At 32.7% G+C, this 18,996-nt stretch overlaps 1 protein-coding gene across 1 annotated transcript in view; it reads right to left on the reverse strand.

The window, feature by feature from the left end:
• Positions 1 to 1,060: 1,060 nt before the first annotated feature.
• si:ch211-51c14.1 (protein kinase C and casein kinase substrate in neurons protein 3) overlaps positions 1,061 to 18,996 on the reverse strand; it is a 28,346-nt gene continuing 10,410 nt past the window's right edge. The window contains exons 4-11 of the mRNA XM_056453601.1: positions 15,036 to 15,192; positions 12,033 to 12,268; positions 11,781 to 11,936; positions 9,025 to 9,200; positions 8,818 to 8,938; positions 6,375 to 6,448; positions 4,262 to 4,341; positions 1,061 to 3,957 (exon numbers count right to left, since the gene is read on the reverse strand). Of these exons, the coding sequence (XP_056309576.1) occupies positions 3,848 to 3,957; positions 4,262 to 4,341; positions 6,375 to 6,448; positions 8,818 to 8,938; positions 9,025 to 9,200; positions 11,781 to 11,936; positions 12,033 to 12,268; positions 15,036 to 15,192 (1,110 nt within the window). The 3' untranslated portion in view covers positions 1,061 to 3,847. The remainder of the gene's footprint in view (positions 3,958 to 4,261; positions 4,342 to 6,374; positions 6,449 to 8,817; positions 8,939 to 9,024; positions 9,201 to 11,780; positions 11,937 to 12,032; positions 12,269 to 15,035; positions 15,193 to 18,996) is intronic.

An 18,996-nucleotide genomic window follows, 5' to 3' on the forward strand; every position in this document is an offset into this window, starting at 1 on the left:
CTCCATGAAAGTCTGGACAATACTGTAAAGTTGATTGGATTAACACCTATGCAAGTATTATGTTGATTAAACTAGTGTGGGGGAAACTTTGTTTGACATGACTTTGGACAAGACTTTAAACTATCTACTTCATTTACATCCTTTGTTAACGTTATCAGGACATGTTCTTTGTTTCTACTTTCCTAATATAAAATTTAGTGCAACACTGCACTTCTTGCAGACTTCTCTAAGATGACTTCATGACTGCAGCAATGTTAAGTTATTAATAAAGAATCCTGCTTGAAGAAAGACTCCTGGCCTTCACATTTGAGTTCACAACACGCCTTAATAGAGTACAACTAAGTCATACTGTATGCCATTGAACTAAAAACTGACCTTGCAAACCACCAAAACTAAATACCCCACAGATTCTAAAACAAATTATAAATCATAATAAATATAAAAGTTTTTTAATATTTAAAAATGCAGAACGTTTTCTGTGAGTGGTGCATTTAGGTGCAAGGTTAGGGATAGAAAAATATAAAGTTTTTATTTCAATATAAAACTATTATTATATTATAAATTAACCATTTAAATGAATCGTTTTAATAGATTTAGAGTTCTTGCTAAGTTTTATTTTTAGACAACACAACACCAATGTTTTAAGTTCAAGTATTAGCACTTCTACAAATATATTAACAAATCATGAGATTAGAATTATTTCTGGAGGATAATGTAACAGAGGATCTTTCGGATGAGATGTTAAACTGAGGTCCTGACTCTCTGTGGTCATTAAAATCCCATGGCAGTTCTCGTAAAGAGTAGGGTGTAACCTCGGCCAAATTCCCTCCATTGGCCCTTACCCATCATGGCCTCCCAATCATCCCCTTACTAGAAGACTGCAGTAATAATGCTGAAAATTCAACTTTGCCATAACAGTAATAGAAGTATGGAAGTACATTGTAAATGCCAAAGAAAGTATATTGTAATAATATTTCACAATATTACAGTTTTTACTGCATTTTATCATATAAATGCAGCATTTCTTTTTAAACCACAAAAATTTAACGATTTAAAAAAAAAAAACTGTCCCTAAATTAAGTAGCACACCCACACATTCTGTATATGAATATTTATTTACAGCCGAATATATTTGCACCAGCATGAAGTCTCATGCACAGTGAACAGTAATAATAAAATGTGTGTGTATAGTTAGTGTGTGTGTAATGAAGTTCTTCCAAGATGATTAATAAGAACGAGACTACAAAGTAATCTGTATCCCTTTTAATACTGCTAGTGTTTGCATTAGGTTAGCGACGGTGCATAAAATACTGCCCTGATCTGAATTCATTTACTCCCACTACTGCACAAACAAACACTGCGCTCAGTTGCATACATACTTTTTCTTTGGTTTAGAAATAGAGCTTAAACACAACAGAAATACACAAGAAGAGACCGTAATGGCTCCCATGGCTATCACTTTAAAGTGGTGTTGATTAATACCGCCTTTGTGCAGCTAAAATGACTAAATGTGAGACGAGTGACTTTTAGCAACAAGACCAAAGCGGATAAATATATAGCATATTATCATATCTATTATCACCTTGTGTGAAATTCGCAGCTGTAGATGACATCATAACCATCTGGCCCCTTTTACACAGGCATCAGATATAACGTAATTATCATCAGAACAAATTTGTCACTCATAAAATGTAAATTAGCACTGAAGTCTTTGGTGTGAAACACTGTCCTCAAAATACTCATGCATACAGTTGAAGGCAAAATGATTAGCCCTTCTGTGAAAGTTGTATTCTTTTTCAAACATTTCCCAAGTGATGTTTAACAGAGCAAAGAAATTTTTACAGTATTTCCGATAATATTTTTTCTTCTGGAGAAAGTATTTCTTTAAGTATGGCTGGAATAAAAAATATTTTTAAAACATTTTTTAAGTTCAATATTGTTAAGCTCCTTAATAATATATAAAGTTAATGTCAAAATTATTAGCTTGCCTGAATTATTAGCCCCAATTTATGTTTGAAAAGATTTTTTCAACACATTTCTTAACATAATAGTTTCATTAACTCATTTCTAATAACTGGTTTATATTATCTTTGCCATGATGAAAGTAAATAATATTTTACTAGATATTTTTCAAGACACTTCTATACAGCTTAAAGTGACATTTAAAGGGTTAACTAGGTTAATTAGGTTAACTAGGCAGGTTAGGGTAATTAGGCAAGTTATTGTATAACTATGGTTTGTTCTTTAGACTATCGAAAAATTATATAGCTTAAAGGGGCTAATAATTTTGACCTTAAAATGTTTTTTAAAAATTTTAAAACTGCTTTTATTTTAACCGAAGTAAAACAAATAAGACTTTCTCCAGAAGAAAAAATATTATCAGACGTACTGTGAAAATTTCCTTGCTGTTAAACATCATTTGGGAAATATTCAAAAAATAAAAAGAAATTCAAAGGGGGGCTAATAATTCTGACTTCAACTGTATATATTTTCGATTTGCTACAGAACAAACCACGGTTATCCAAAGGCTTGCCTAGTTATCCTAATTCGTTAACCTGTAAATCAGTGGTTCCCAAAGTAGGGGTCGTGGGATAATGAGGGAGTGTTGTTTAATGATTTACAAAAATTTTATTAATTTTATTAACTATTAGAATTAGCATATTTTATTCATAACCTACAGAAGATAAAAATAGTAGTTAATAGCTACATTAAATAAACATGCTATTTTTTTCCATCGGATTGTGACCTCTGGGGTGATTATGTTATATTAAAGACACAGCAATAGTGTCAGATGCAGCAGACTGATTTTATGGCACCAAGTTAAACATTTATGGTACACACATTAAAAATAAATACACACCACAACTAAAGATGGAGAATGGTCTCAGAGTGGCATTCTCCAAAATTAAATGAAAAATAGACAGGCCTATTGGTGTGTGTGCGCTGGTGCATGCAAGGTTTGTATATCTACTGTATAACCTCAGAGCATATCGGGTCACTGGCATTGTTATTTTGGGGGTCACGGGCTGAAAAATTAGGGAACCCCTGCTTTAAATTGCACTTTAAGCTGAATGAATACCAGTATCTTACAAAATGAGCAAAATATTGTGTAATGTCATCATGGTAAAGACAGAAGAAATGAGGTATTAAAGATCTTATGTTTTGAAAATGTGTTGAAAAATCTCTATGTTAAATAGTGTATCAAATTTTAAAATGCTAAAATTGTCACAGGAAGGCTGTTCATTTGGACTTCAACCGTTCTGTACATCAAGACAATGCAGTTCATATTCTCTCTATATGTATATATTACACAAGCACAGAATCTATTCATATCATAACATATGAAAATCTCTGCATATTTTGATTGAAGGCCACAGAGTGACACACAATAAAATGTAAAATTACATTGTTCTCAAGTAAGATCATAGTTACGGCTTTGGAAACATTTTCTCGTTCTGATCCCACCTTATGCTTAAAGGTTCATTATCACTTATCATTCACCCAAAAAATTTAAATCTTCAACTTATTACTTTCTTCTGCTGAACACAAATGAAGAAATTCTGAAGACGATACACATTTACTTCCATAGTGTCTGTTTTCCTACTATGGAAGTCAATGAGTACCATAAAATGGCTACCAAGATTCTTCAAAACATCTTCTCATTCTGGAAAAACATCTTCTCATTCTGTTTGGAACCACTTGAGTAAACATTTGTTGAGTTCTAAACCCATACCTGTGTACCCTCTGTCATCCGCTCTGATAAAATAAGCAAACTTGAATGAAAACGGCTGCGAACCGACTTGAATCTGGTCGCCTGTGGACCTTTACAGACCCCAGAGCTGTGGTTTTACACTGCCTCCACATAGTTAGCTGGGTAAAGACCCTCCTTTCCTCCATCCATCATGCCTCTGCACCAACCCTGATCATCCTCATCCTCGATCTTCAGAAACTCCTCACCTGAACGAATACAGAGAATAAAACAATCATCTGGATGTATAGCATATAAACTTTCCTTATAGTACCTATAGAAAATCACCATACCCTGTGAAAATCTATACCTTTACTCAAATTACACCCTGCTTTCAATAAACCTTCAGGATAACGTTATAGAGAAGGCTACAAAAACATTTCAAAGGCTGGAAAAGTTATTGGGAATGTGATTTGACTTCAGGCTGTATAACAAATAAAGGAATTATTCCAAAGGGGTGTGAAGATTTTCTATAAGGCACTGTATATTCAGACACAAATAAAGGCAACTGACCTGCTTTGAAGGACAGTTCATCCGTCTCCTGTCCAACATAGTCATAAAGAGCTCGGACTCTCACTCCTCCAATCATTACACTGGGAAAACAGACACAGTCAATAAACTAGGACATTTCCTGACTACTTCTAGCTTAGCAACTGCTGCTATCCTGCTATCATTTTAAATCAACTATCGCAATATTATTTTGTTAGCACATTGTTATTTTGTTCAGGTTAACAAGCAATATATACACGTTTTTTTATTTTGGTAATCTTCAAGTCTGACCATTTGCTTCTGTGTTTGAAGTGACTACTTCTGTGATGAGGTCAGTTTGATGGTCACAATATTTTTAACCACGCCCCTCTTACTGTTAGTTTGCTATGAGGGAATGATGTGGAAAAAAGCCCCACCCCCTACTCAATATTCCATTTCAGTTGGCAGTACATCAACATACTGAAATAAAAGTCTCAGAAACTTCCGGTTAGTACAGATTTAAATTGAAAACTTTTTTTCCACCAATCCTTTGTTGGAATTATGAGAGAACCCATGAAAAAAGGGTTTAATAAAACATAGTTATGGCATGAGTCAAGATTCTAAGATATAAAGTGATAATTATGCTAAGTGATGAGATGAAATAAAATCCAAATTATGAGATGCAGTCATAATTCTGACATACTGAGTTATAATTATGAAATAAAAACAAGATATATCAAGATTCAAAAACAAAATTACATACAAAGCCTTAATTAAAAAAACATTGTCATAATTATCAATATTAGGTCATAGTGTTGGGGGTAACGCATTACAAGTAACACGAGTTGTAAACACAAGTAACACAATACTTTTAAAAATGAAGTAATAGTATCTGAGTGACTTTTTTTAAAATGTAATGTCAGTTACCTTTTAGTTTATTTAATTCACTTTAAAAAAAATAATTGCTGAATTAAAATGAATGTAGTCAGATTAAATCCTGGAACAGACAGAAATGAAGACAGGAGGGCCTTACATTTCTGTAACTCAATATATTGTAATGCATTACTTTCTAAAGTAACTTTCCCTAACACTGGTCATACTTATGATAAAAGGTCAACATAATCTTAAATAATGACATTACAAATCCTAATTATTCATTTTCTTTTCGGCTTAGTCCCTTTATTAATCAGTGGTCACCACAGCGGAATGAACCGCCAAATTATCCAGCATATGTTTAATGCAGCGATTGCCCTTCCAGCCGCAACCCAACACTGGGAACAAATCATAATTAATAAAAGCTAATTCTGAGATGTAAAGTTGATGGGGACAAATGTAAACCATGGTGAAAACATCATGAAGTTGAAAACATAACAAATGATAGATTCAAATATATGTAATGAAAAACTCTAAATATTTTATGGAACAAGTAATATCAAGCAAATTATAACTGTGACTTTTTATTTCATATTTTCAACATAATTACGTCATATTTTCAACACAAGGGTCATAAATTTGATGCTTTATTTCATAATTTTAACTTTTATTTTATAACAATTATTGTAAATAATTTTTACTACACTGTCATATCTAAGAATGTCTTTCTTTGTGCTGAAAATGGGCTTCCAAATAATACATAAATAATATTAACTTTCTTAAATGAAACAAAACTTTCACATAAATAGTACAGCAAATCTAGACAAAAGAAGAATAGAAACAGATAACATTATTTCCACATACTGCCAAAAAGGATGCCAAATAGTATAAAAAGTTTGACTATTACTGTCTTTGGATAGGTATAAACATAATTTCTCCAAACATCCTGTAAAATATTTTACTCTAAACTTGACTGTATTGGCATTTGGCTCAATTTTGAGTCCGTTTTACTCACAATACTGCATAAATAATAGATTTACAACGACAAAATGTTTTGGAATATCACAATATAATCCAGCACTGAATATAATATCCAGTTTATGTTTACTGGAGTATTTTGCTGAAAATCAAACTGTTCAATCCACAATTGATTCACATGGGATGTCCTGTAAAGCTTGCTTGAGCAACAATAACCAAAGGGGCTAAAGCTTAGCAAAAGGTCAGTCCACCGCAGCAAGTAAATAATAACAAAGGCCTACGGCAAACAAGACTGTAGTAAACTGACCTTCTCTCCATCACTGCTGCTTTCTGCTCCACCTCCTTCTTTCCCTTTTTATGCTTCTTGTCTGGAGTCCACTCCTGAAATAGAAAGAGAGCAAAAGACAGGGTGAGTGAAGGAGTAAATGTGGGTTTTGGCACAACAGAACGCAGTCTATTTGAAGATTTGTTTCTGTGAGATTTATAAATATCACAGACAACAGAAAAGACGTCATTCTAACACCCTTAAGAATGCATTTACCTCAAAATATTAGCTTAAGAATAACAGTTTGTTTTTGCTATGTCTATGAGCGATCTAAATATGGCTTATTGCATATTTCTCATTGCAAATAATCCACCTTATTTTTAACATAAGAGCTGATGTGATCAGTTGTAACTTGTATGTTTAAGGCTTCTTTGTCTGCTGCTTTCAGTTATTTTAGCTGTACAGAAACATTGTTTTTTTTTCTAGTTAATATTATTATTATTATTATTATTATTATTATTATTATTATTATTATTATTATTATTATTATTATTATGAGGTAAAATACAAAACACTAAATTTGTCATAAAAGTCTAAAGAATATGCACATTGTAATAGTTATCATTTCTGATCCCCTCATATTTATGCCATAATCATGACTTAATTTGGTGTCATAACTTTAACTTTTTATATCATAATTTTGACATACTCATAGTTTTTACTTTTTATCATATAATTTTATCTGATAATCATTTTGTACTTGTATACTTGTATAGCAGTCTTATGTGTATATTTAAGTACCTTGTCTTAGTTATGCATAGGTTTTTTTTTAAATAGCTCTTATGTCCAGTGTTGTGTTGGTATTTATAATTAATTTATGTAGCACGATGGTCATGCAAGACACTCTGTAAGTCCACACATGTAGTGGAATGACAATAAAGCTCAACTTGACTTGATTTTGTCATTACTGTGATATTTACAGTTGAAGTCTGAATTATTAGCCCCCCTGTTTATTTTTTTCCCCAATTTCTGTTTAATGGAGAGAAGATTTTTTTTGTTATTTCTAAACATTTTTATGTTATTTCTAAACATAATAGTTTTAATCACTCATTTCTAATAACTAATTACTTTTATCTTTGTCATGATGACAGTAAATAATATTTTACCAGATATTTTTCAAGACACTTTTATACAGCTTAAAGTGACATTTAAAGGCTTAACTAGGTTAATTAGGTTAAGTAGGCAGGTTTGGGTTATTAGGCAAGTTATTGTATACTGATGTTTTGTTCTGTAGATTATCGAAAAAAATATAGCTTAAAGTGGCTAATAATTTTGACCTTAAAATGTTTTTTTTTTTTTTATTAAAAACTGCTTTTATTTTAGCTGAAATAAAACAAATAAGACTTTTTCCAGAAAAAAAAAATATTATCAGACATACTGTGAAAATTTCCTTGCTCTGTTAAACATCATTTGGGAAATATTTAAAAAAATAAAAAAAATTACAAGGGAGGCTAATAATTCTGACTTCAACTGTATGTCATAATATTAACTTTTGATATCATAATCTAATTTTGTCATAATAGTTACTTTCTATTTCACTGATGATGATGATGATGATGATAATGAAGCCTTTATTTGTCATAAACTTTTACATGTAGCAAAATTGACTTGGTATTTCATAATTGTGACTGCTGGTTTTGATATTATACCTTGATATTATTTTGTCATCATCAGAACTTATCTTGACTAATAGTAATGACATATTGCTGATAAATATTACTGGCATAATAATTTAGACTTTTTATATCATTAACAGTGTTGGAGGTAATGGATTAGAACACGAGTTAAGTAATCAGATGACTTTTAGTCACTAGTAAAAGTAACTGGTAAAGTAACACACAAATAATTTTTACTAATTTCATTTACAAGAAAGTATCTGAATATTTTTGTTGTTAAAAGGAACAGCATTTATTTTTTGTTTCCCAATTTGTTGACTGAAAGCCCTCCTCAGAGAAATCAAGAGTAAGTGGAGATGTGTTGTGTATGGATTTTGTTTTGTTTTGGTGTAAAATATAGGAAAAAAAAAAAATTGAACAGCAACATAACACATTACTTTCGTTAAAAAGTTCCCAAAAAAGTACCATATTTAATTAGATTAGATTAATTAGATTTAAAAAGATTGTAATACATATTACTTTTACATTTCTGATTTAAAAAGCAGATCAAAATTCTGATCAATAATTTGTTGAAATCAGAATTCTTTTTATTTTATATCTTTTTAGATTTTATCTCATAATTCTGACTGTCATAAATCTTTTCTCAGTCTTATGTACATTGTAATATGTTTGTATGCTTTTCAGAGGAAATTAATTCTCCTGCCAGACTATTATTGAAAATAAGAATGTTCTCTGTGACTTTTTAAAAAGTTTAATGCTTGACACAAATTCTTTTGTCAGAGTTAGTTATATAAACCATATGTGTATACCTGAAATTGAGGCCAGTCAGTGGGCATGCCTGGCCCATGTGTGTTCTTCCACCAACGTAAATCCTCCTGCTCGCTGATGGACATCAGAGTGTCGTGAAGCTCATTGTACACAGCTTTCACACTAACACAAAGAAAGAGCACATTATTAAGTTCTAAATGACTCACTGGGAGATTGAGATTTTGACCAGTATGACCCTTCTCACACACTCTTCATTGTTGGTGACATCCAAGTGTCTGTGGATGGAGAGAAAAGCCTGTTTGAGGAAGCTTATTCTCTTCCTCTCCTCCTCTTGTGATTGGTCAAAGATAGACTCCATTTCCTCCATGTAGCGTGGAGCATAACGTGTCACTTCCTCAAGGACCTTCTCATAGCGGGCTCGCACCTGCACAGAGAAGTTTACACTCAATCAGTCACAAGTGTCATTCAAGGTGTTGGTGCTCTTTCAGACATGACATATTTGAGACTGAACTGAGAAAGCTACTGCAATCAGTCAATAAAAATTGTATCAATCAGTTATTTTCCAAACAATGAAAATATGCTTAATACTTTTTTGTGCTTATTTAAATATGAATCATTTACAAGCAACATTTAATGATGAATTCATATAAATTCTGTTCTTCTGAAAGTATAATGTATCTCATCAAAGAAGTCTAAAAACATAACAGTTTCCACAAAATAGTAAGCAGTACAACTGTTTTTAATATTAATTATAATATTAAAGAAATGTTTCTGTAATTAGTTTATTACAATGACTTCTGAACAATCACATGAAACTAAATATATAACATAAAATAATGGAAAATTCTGCTTTCCCATGAAAGAAATAAACTTCTATTTTAAATAATACCCTTTCAGAATATTACTGATTTTCGCTTTTACTTTTTAAAAAGGAAGTTTGGTAAATTTAGGGAGACTTCTTTCAAAAAGCAAACAAAAAAATCTAAAGGACTCCTTCACTTTTGAATGAGTATATACAATTAAATATATAGCTGCACAATAAGGGAACATAAATATTGAGTTAATTATTTACATGTATTAGCATATTTATTGATACCTAAATAAATCGCTGCATATACCAATTCAGACTTTAAAAGGATTTTTCAACCAAAACTGAAAATTCTATCATCATTTACTCTCCCTTCACCTGTTCCAAGTCATTGTTTTTTATGTTGAACAAAAACGAAGATAATTTGAACAAAGCTGAAAACCAGTAACCATTGACTTCCATAGTATTTGTTTTTTTCTACTTTGGAAGTCAGTGGTTACAGGTTTTCTTCAAATATCTTCTTTAATGTTTAAAAGAATAAAGAAACATGATGGTTTCCAAATACTTGGGGGCGAGTATCCCTTTAACCCATGTTCATTTTAAATACTAAATCAAAAATTATGTCTAATGCAAGACTACAGTAACATCACTAGATTTAAATAGGACCTAATATGCTCCTTTCTAAAAGATGTAGGAAAGTTTTGGTGACTGTCGCTTTAAATTCAAATGAGACTGAATTACAATTTTCAAGAGTACAGAGCTGCAAATCCCAATGTGTCAGCATTAAAGGTGCTGTGTGTAGGTTTTTGACTCTTCTACAGCATAAAAATACCATGTTTGCAGATATTTAAGAAACATGCCAAGTGAACATTATTGTTTATCTGAGAAACAATGCTGAAGATAGATATTCTGCTTTGAAAATGTGCGTTACATGCCGGAATGTCTGTCTTTGTTTTGGTCATTTAACCCTTCCAATGCCAGTTAAACCAATTATCTTTCAGCACCTTGGGTTACCTTGTTGGAAAACCGTGCATATCACTTATTCATTTAGAAAGGCTCTAAAAGCTTTCGCATGTGAGCGAAATGTGACCTCCGGTGGACAGACTTCGAAATGAGACGTAGATTCAGAGTTCCACATGAGGTTATTAATTAGCAAATAATATAAATATTACGAGCGTAAACATTAGGTGAGCAGGCTACATTGTAACCCCGTGTCCTATAACAACACACTCTGTGACAAGATTTGCAGCGATAAGCAATTCGCTGTTTGCACCAGACGAAACACGACAGAAATTTAAAGCCAGCCATTCAGAAGCATAGAATATGCACTCACTCACTAAATGGTAAGGTTTTTAATCTTATTAATACATATTAAACCTCTTTAACAGTATTAAATGTAGATGCTGAATAGCTGATTTGTGTTGGTTTTGAGTCACAGTTCTAAAGTTTAATTTCATAAGGTTTATTTTATTTTCAAGATCTGATGTGAACTATCTGCTGCTGCTTTCAGTAGTATGGCTATAAATGTTATGTAAAATGGCATTCAGACTCAGAATCTTAGCATTTAACACTGAATAAAGCACATGAGGTGTACCTGAGGTGATCATTTTTCTGTAGTACAGCAAAATAGAAGAAAATAGAATAGTAAGAAATAGAAGCTGTTTTTAAAATATCAATTCGAGGTGTTGGTTAGGACAAAAACTCCTTTTAATATGGAAAATATTCCTTCTATGGTGCACCGTTGCTTTTATATTAAACACTGCACCTTTAAAAAAATTAATACATTTTTACCATTAGAAGCTAGCTATTTTCACACTGTTGCCACACAACTCTGTTTAAACCCCTTATAAAAGTGATTTTTGCATAATAGGTCATAATAATGTGTTAAGGATTGCTAAATTGTTAAAAAAAACAATTACTTAAATAGTTTTAATAGTTTATACTTAAATATAGAAAAAAAATTCACAATGTCTAAGCAAAGTCATCTGTTTTGATTTCCTTGTACATTAGTTCTCCATTTCCTCTCTTGCGTGTTGTAGTGTTGTAGATTAATGCACGGTCCCTAAGCTATATACTAAGATATATATTTTCACTGCATCATTACGCAGCCTATAAATGTAGTTTTTCCTGCTTCATTTTCCTGAATTGCATGATGGGATATAATTTGGAATGCTCCATTATTTTCTCAACACTGACTTTCTCTGTCTCCTGATGAGCCAGTTCGGTCTCTTCCTGGATCTTCCTCTGTTTCTCAATGGCAATGTCAGGGTTTCCTTGAGCATGAGTTTCCCTCTCGCGAGCCATGTGTTCTTTACGGCAGGCTTTGTGAAAGGCTGACCTGGCCTTCTCAAGCTGTCACAGAGAACACACACATCCGGTGGTCAAATTCATCCAGAAATACACACTTTTTTCATTTATGTTTGATAATTCAGCAGTTTGAGCTGCTACCTTCTTTAGTCTCTTGGCCCAGGGTTTCTGAGCACGCGAGAAACCGGTTTCAAAATCCTGGGATTCCTTAAAACCTCCAAATATCTTCTTATGGAAAGTCTCCTTCTGCCAGGTCCGGATGCGATCTCCATCTTCGGACACAAGAGCACGGCAGATGGAGGAGTGTAGTGAGGAGAGACGGTCAGCGGAAGAGAGGAAGCACTGCCAAGCTCGCAGAAGTGAGCCATAGAGAGGACCTAGATAGATTAAGACAAAGATTTAGGGTCACAAAAAAAGTTTTTCATCAACTGAATATGTAAGCACCTTGTGTTAAATGAATGTCATGTCTGAGTAGCTCTCTATGGAAGCCTTTGAAATAGTATATCACTCATATGTGTTTTTCAGTATGCTGCATTTTGTATGTATTTGCTAAAGCAATGCTATTAAATGTTTTATTTCAGGTGTGAAATATCTCATTATTTGGTCTTATTGTGAGAACGGACCAAATTTAATCGAACAAAAATCTAAAATCCAAAATAATCGTTTCCCAATTTGACAATGTGCATGTAATTAGCATAGTAATATTGATTGAATGTAAACAAAACTGCAATGAAAATAGTGAACTCATAACCTTGGAATTATAAGGTTCTATCTGCGTTCTGAATGATTTTGAGATATTGAGCTTCAAAGTTTTTGCATTACATAGTAAAAAGTGTGTGTGTAACTTTTGTTTTTTGAAATAAAATTCTTAAAATGTTAACAACTTATAAAAAACATCCTATAATGTAAATAATTTGTCATTTAATAAGAATGTCAATAACTCAGTTTTGACAAAAATGTCAGATAGAGCCTTATAATTCTGAGGTGATGAACTATTTACAGCATACAACAATTACACTACTGACAAAAGTCTTGCCATCGATCCCAGCTGTAAGAGCAACAAATATTAACTTGACCTTTAGTTGATCATTTGGAAAAGTGGCAGAAGGTAGATTTTTCCAATGAATCATTTGTTGAACTGCATCCCAATCATTACAAATACTGCAGAAGACCTATTGGAACCAGCAAGGACCCAAGATTCTGACAGAAATTCGTTTGTTGGTGAAGGAAAAATCATGGTTTGGGGTTACATTCAGTATGGGGGCGTGCGAGAGATCTGCAGAGAGGATGGCAACATCAACAACCTGAGGTATCAAGAAATTTGAGCTGCCAATTACATTACAGACCACAGGAGAGGGCAAATTCTTCAGCAGAACAGCGCTCCTTCTCATACTTCAGCCTCCACATCAAAGTTCCTAAAAGCAAAGAAGGTCAAGGTGCTCCAGGATGGGCCAGTCCAGTCACCAGAAATTAACATTATTAAGCATGTCTGGGGTAAGATGGAGGAGGAGACACTGAAGATGAATCCAAAGAATCTTGATGGACTCTGGGAGTCCTGCAAGAATGCTTTCTTTTCCATTCCAGAAGATTTTATTAATAAGTTATTTGAGTCATTGCAGAGATGTATGGATGCATACAGTCAGACATTCCTGCATACATGCAGACAGTCCTCAAAGCTCATGGGAGTCATACACAATATTAATTCTTTTTCCACTGCACCATGACTTTATATTCTATACTGTACAATATTTCTGTTAAGTGACAAGACTTTTGTCTAAGCAAAGTCAGACCTTACTGTTCTAATTAAATCACTAAAAATCAACACACAATCATATATTGTTTTGGTAAAATAAGCGTAATCTAGAGGCCTTTGCCTTTCAAATAAGCCACTTCTGATACCAAATGATCAACTAGAAGTTAAATTATTATTTGTTGTTCATAAAACTTGGATAAGCGACAAGACTTTTGTCAAGTAGATTTTTTTCTGAAAAAGCTGATTTAAAATAAAAAGTCAGATCTTGTGACACAAAAAAAAAGTAAGACAAGTAAACATGATCAAAAAATATGAACAAATTTATAATCATGAATGCTGGTTTTTATATATAACATGCAATATACAGTATACACTGAATAGTACGCATAAGCAATATGCTAGTTTTTTTAAGTACAGGCTGAGCCTTATTTACTAACAGCTTGCATCATGGGTTGAAAATTTCAGGATTTAAAAAAGTCATGCAGAGAAAAACCAACTGCGAATTTCTGGAAATTGTAGCATTATTTAACCAAATGTTTAGCACCTGTGTTGTAAGTAGATTATCCACATCTGTTAATCATCGGCTCTGCTTGTTTGCAACCCTACGCTAATTTGCGCTGCTCTTTTGTAGATTGTGTTGGTCATTATGCAAATGAGCTGCTGCTTCTGTGCTCTTTCATTTGGGCAGTGTCAATACAAACACTCCAAGAACTTCACACTCCCATTGGTGCTTTTATGGGATTGTAGCTTCCTGCAGATTTACAATTACAATTTATTCATTTAGCAGACACTTTAATCAAAGCGATTTACAAATGAGGATAAAAGAAGCGCTTCAAATCACCAGAGAGTAGCGATATATAAATGCTGAGAAGTTGTTTTTTTCAGCCAAAGATACAGAAAATCCTGTCCTGTATGTGGTTTGTCAAACCCACTCACCTGTTTGAAGCGCACTTAGAATTGTACAATGTTTTACAAGAAGCATGGGGTGCATATAAGAAGGTGTCTGGTGATTATGAAGAGGAAAAAAATCTTCTACAGGTGGTTTGTCAAGCCCACTCACTTTCGTGAGGCACACTAAGAATTGCACAGTATTTCCAGAAACATTCAGTGTCGATAAGAAAGTCTCTGATGCATACGGAGAGGAGAGAGTGTGTCCTACAGGTGGTTCCATCCCACTCACCTGTGTGGAGCTCATTCTGAATTGCACAGTGTTTTCCCAGAAATATGGATTGTTTATTGTTTAGAAAGTGTCCAGAAAATAAATACATAAAGATTGTTGTTGTTGGACTATTAAATAATTAAGTATTAATCATGATGAGTCTTCAGGCATTTTTTGAAAACGGTCAGCATTTTTTGGGGCAAATTTGTACGTCTAAAACTGCAATACTCACTGGCATCCACTAGGGGTTTCCACTTGGCACTCCACTCGCTAAGCTGCTGTGCGTACTGTCTCTCGACCCTGGCCCTCTCCTGGAAACACGCCACTATATCATTACATGCCTGGAAGGAGTCTTCAGTCCTCTTGACTGTCTGGTGGTAGTTCCCTGGCTGAGACACAGACAGAAAGAACATGGATAAAACACTAAGGTTAATTGTAAAATACAGAGAAAAAAGAAAATAAAAAGCTAGCACAAGCCGCTAAAGGTTTATAGGCTGTTTAAGAGGTCAAGAGTGAGGTATTTACTGTAGGCCTCCGTGAATAAGGCTTCTTTTCTTTTCAAGCAGGGTCACTGGGTTGGTTTTCTTTGAATTGGACAAGCTATCAGCATAGAATAAGGTTTATTTCCAACATATATGCTGAAGACAACACGTGGTGTGAAAAAACAGAACACAAATCAAACATTATTCTCCTAAAAAAAACAACAAAAAACATCTGCGGCTGGAGTACCAGTGAGTCTAGAGAATTCAGGCCGTGGTAAGTGGGGCAGCACATGGGCAGCACAGTGAAAGGGGTTGATTAACTGCAATAACACGATAAACGAGAGAGAATGAAGGAGGAGGGCAAACATAATGACACTTCCAGAATGGGCGTCGTGTTTGCTGATGTGGAGCCTGTGTTCTTCTATTTTGCTGGCTACTATTAGTGGCTCCCCCACAATTTCATCAATTCATCTCTCGCTGCTACAGTACATCTTCCTTCTGTGCTATTCTTTGTCCATTCTTCCTCTTTTTACCTCTCTTTCTCTCTCTCTCAGCCATGGTTTGCAGCACATATTTTTCCTAGACTGAGAAAGAAGTAAAAACAGCTGAGGAATCTCAACTACAGCCAAGAGCGGTGCAAGAGCAACACCTGCCAACCAATCCGAGAATCACAGAAACCTGACCAAATAACACAAACCCTGTCAAACGGAATAAAACAATCAGCTGGACTCAAATCTGCACAGTATTTAAACAGAAATGTTTTACTGAACAGACAAGCCTGTTTAAAAATCAATCCCGTTCAACTCTGGCTGCAGCTTTCTGCATTTGCAGTCTTCTGCCAATGCTGTGGTTAACCAATCGCAGTGTCTATGAACACCAAAAGCCTACAGTGCTCGTTTCTGGTCAGCGGCCAGCCAATTACAAGGTAGAGCATGCAACAAAACCCTAGCAGGGGATATCAGTGTGGTTGTTGTAAAATGACTGAACATCATTGGTCAGAGACCCTAAACTGTACAACTGGCTGAGCTCCAGAAGGGATAGCAATTCAGCAAAAAGGGTTTAAACTAAGAGGAGAGTTGAGGAGAATTTTGATTAGCTTCACAGAGTTCTCAAAAAGATGCCACTGTTAATGACAATAAATTAACTGTCAGAAATACTTATCATATAAAACACATCCAGGACCTTTATGTGGGATACAATTACAGTGCTCAGCATAATTGAATACACCCCATTTTGTACACAATATTTTTATCCATTTTTCAGTGAATATAAGCAATGTATTTTTAGCATTTAAAAAAAAAAACAGATTCATTAAACAGATATATTTGTTAAAATAATATTTTAGTCACCAAACATATTTAGAAATGTTCCATGTTTGCCTTCAGTACTGACTAATCTAATGAATATGCACAAATGTAATATAGAATAGTGCCTACTTTGTGACAACCTGTCAATTGCCCTGACTGCAAAAAATAATAATAATAATAATAATAAAAAATATATATATATACATATATATATATACATATATATATATATATATATATATATATATTATTTATTTATTTTTTTTTTATATATACATTAATGGGATAGTTCACCCAAAAATTATAATTTAATCACAATTTACTTTTAAGTAAATAAAGCTTTATGAGTTTCCTTTTTCTGCTGAAAGCAAAGGAAAATATGAAGAAAGCCAAAAACCCGTAACCATTGACATCCATAGTAGGAAAAACAAATATTACGAAGGCCAGTGGTTACCGGTATTCAGCATTTTTTCAAAATAACTTCTTTAGTGTTCAACAGAAGAAAGAAACTCAGAAAGGTTAGTGAAGGGTGAGTAAAGGCTGATTAGGCATGGGCCGGAATACGTTTCTGACGGTATGATAACCTTGGATAAAAATATCATGGTTTCATGGTATTGTGACAACTGCTCTAAAATAAGTTCTTTTTAAATGTCTGGGTAAAAAGAACTAAAAAAAAACAGTAACACTTTATAACATCTACACACTATAAATCATTTGTTAAGCATAAGCAAATAGTGAATTCCTTATCTGGTAAGCATTAACTCTACATTAATAAACGTTAGTAAGCAGTTTATAACTGCAGCTTCAAATGCTGTATTCTTTACTTACAACCCCATTTATAAAATGCTTAATAATTTTACTTTCATAATTTCTTAATGATTTATTTTTCATTACTAAATTAAGTATCGCATTATTTACAAACCATTTGTAATTATGAGTAGTCGATGGTTTTTAAGATCATTTAGAATGAGTTAGTAAATGATTAATAAACTATTGAAATCAACGTTTATATATCTTATTATTCAGGCATATATTAATAGTTAATTTGTATGTTAATAAATGCTTTCTTAACTCAATCTTATGCAGTTTTTTGACCTAATCTATAGTGAGGACTATTTATGCTTCATAAATCCCTTATAAATGACAATTAAAGGCTTGGTATCAAATGAACAATAATTTTTGCAATCTTATCGAAAAAGTAAAATTACTGTAAAGTTTAAACATTGCTGAATAACAGGAGTGTGGAAATACAACATAAAATTGGATAAAACAACAACAATATAATAACTTAACAATATTATAAGATGCAATGGTTAAACTGTACAGTAACTATATTTTACATAGGATTGCAAAGATTTATTTTTCATTTGTGTATCTTCAAACGAATAGGAATGAATAATGTTGTTTATGTGCTTTTTTCCTGTTTAGAATAACTGAGCCTTTAATTGTCATTTATAAGGGTTTTATAAAGCATAACTAGTCCTCACTTTAGATTAGGTCACAAAACTGGATGAAGTTGAGTTAATTAAGCATTTATTAACATATAAATTAACTATTAGTATATGCCTGAATAATAAGAATCATAAATGTTAATTTTAATAGTTTATTAATCATTTACTAACTTATTCTGACTGATCTTAAAAACAACCAACTATGCCTAAATAAATCACTTGTAAATAATGCAATACTGAATTTAGTAATGAAAAATAAATAATTAACACATTATGAAAGTACAATTATTTAGCATTTTATAAATGTGGTTGTAAGTAAAGAATACAGCATTTTTTTGTAGCTGCAGTTATAAACTGCTTACTAACGTTTAATAATGTAGAGTTAATGCTTAACAGATAAGGAATTCACTATTTGCTAATGCTTAATAAATGGTTCATATAGTTATTATAAAGTTTCAACTTTTCCCCAATTGAGCAATATAAATTTTATTTTAGAAAATACCTTTTAATAAATGCTACATATTACATATTATAACATTATATGATAATATTATTATAATATATTATAATATTTTGGAACAGTAAACATGTCAGGCTAAATAATTAAAATAAATCATTGACCTCTACTCTCTTTATTAGTTTTAACTGAGATTTCATCACATTACCTTTAAAGAAAAAAAAAAAAACAAATAAAAAAAAAAAACCCTTACATATACCTTAGAAATGGTATAACAGAAAATTTTTGTGGTTTTCCTTAAAACCGGTTATCGTCTCATGCCTATGTGGTGCTAAAAGTTTTGGGTACACTATGGCCATTATAAACATTTTCATCATTTACTGACCCTTGTGTTATGCCAAACTTACAAGAGATTAATTGATCTTGGAACATAAATTAAGATATTTTTTAAATATTCCAGTCTTTCTACCAAAATATTAGTTAATAAATCCATTTA

This window comes from Danio aesculapii, chromosome 3, assembly GCF_903798145.1.
Source record: "Danio aesculapii chromosome 3, fDanAes4.1, whole genome shotgun sequence".
Taxonomy (NCBI): domain Eukaryota; kingdom Metazoa; phylum Chordata; class Actinopteri; order Cypriniformes; family Danionidae; genus Danio; species Danio aesculapii.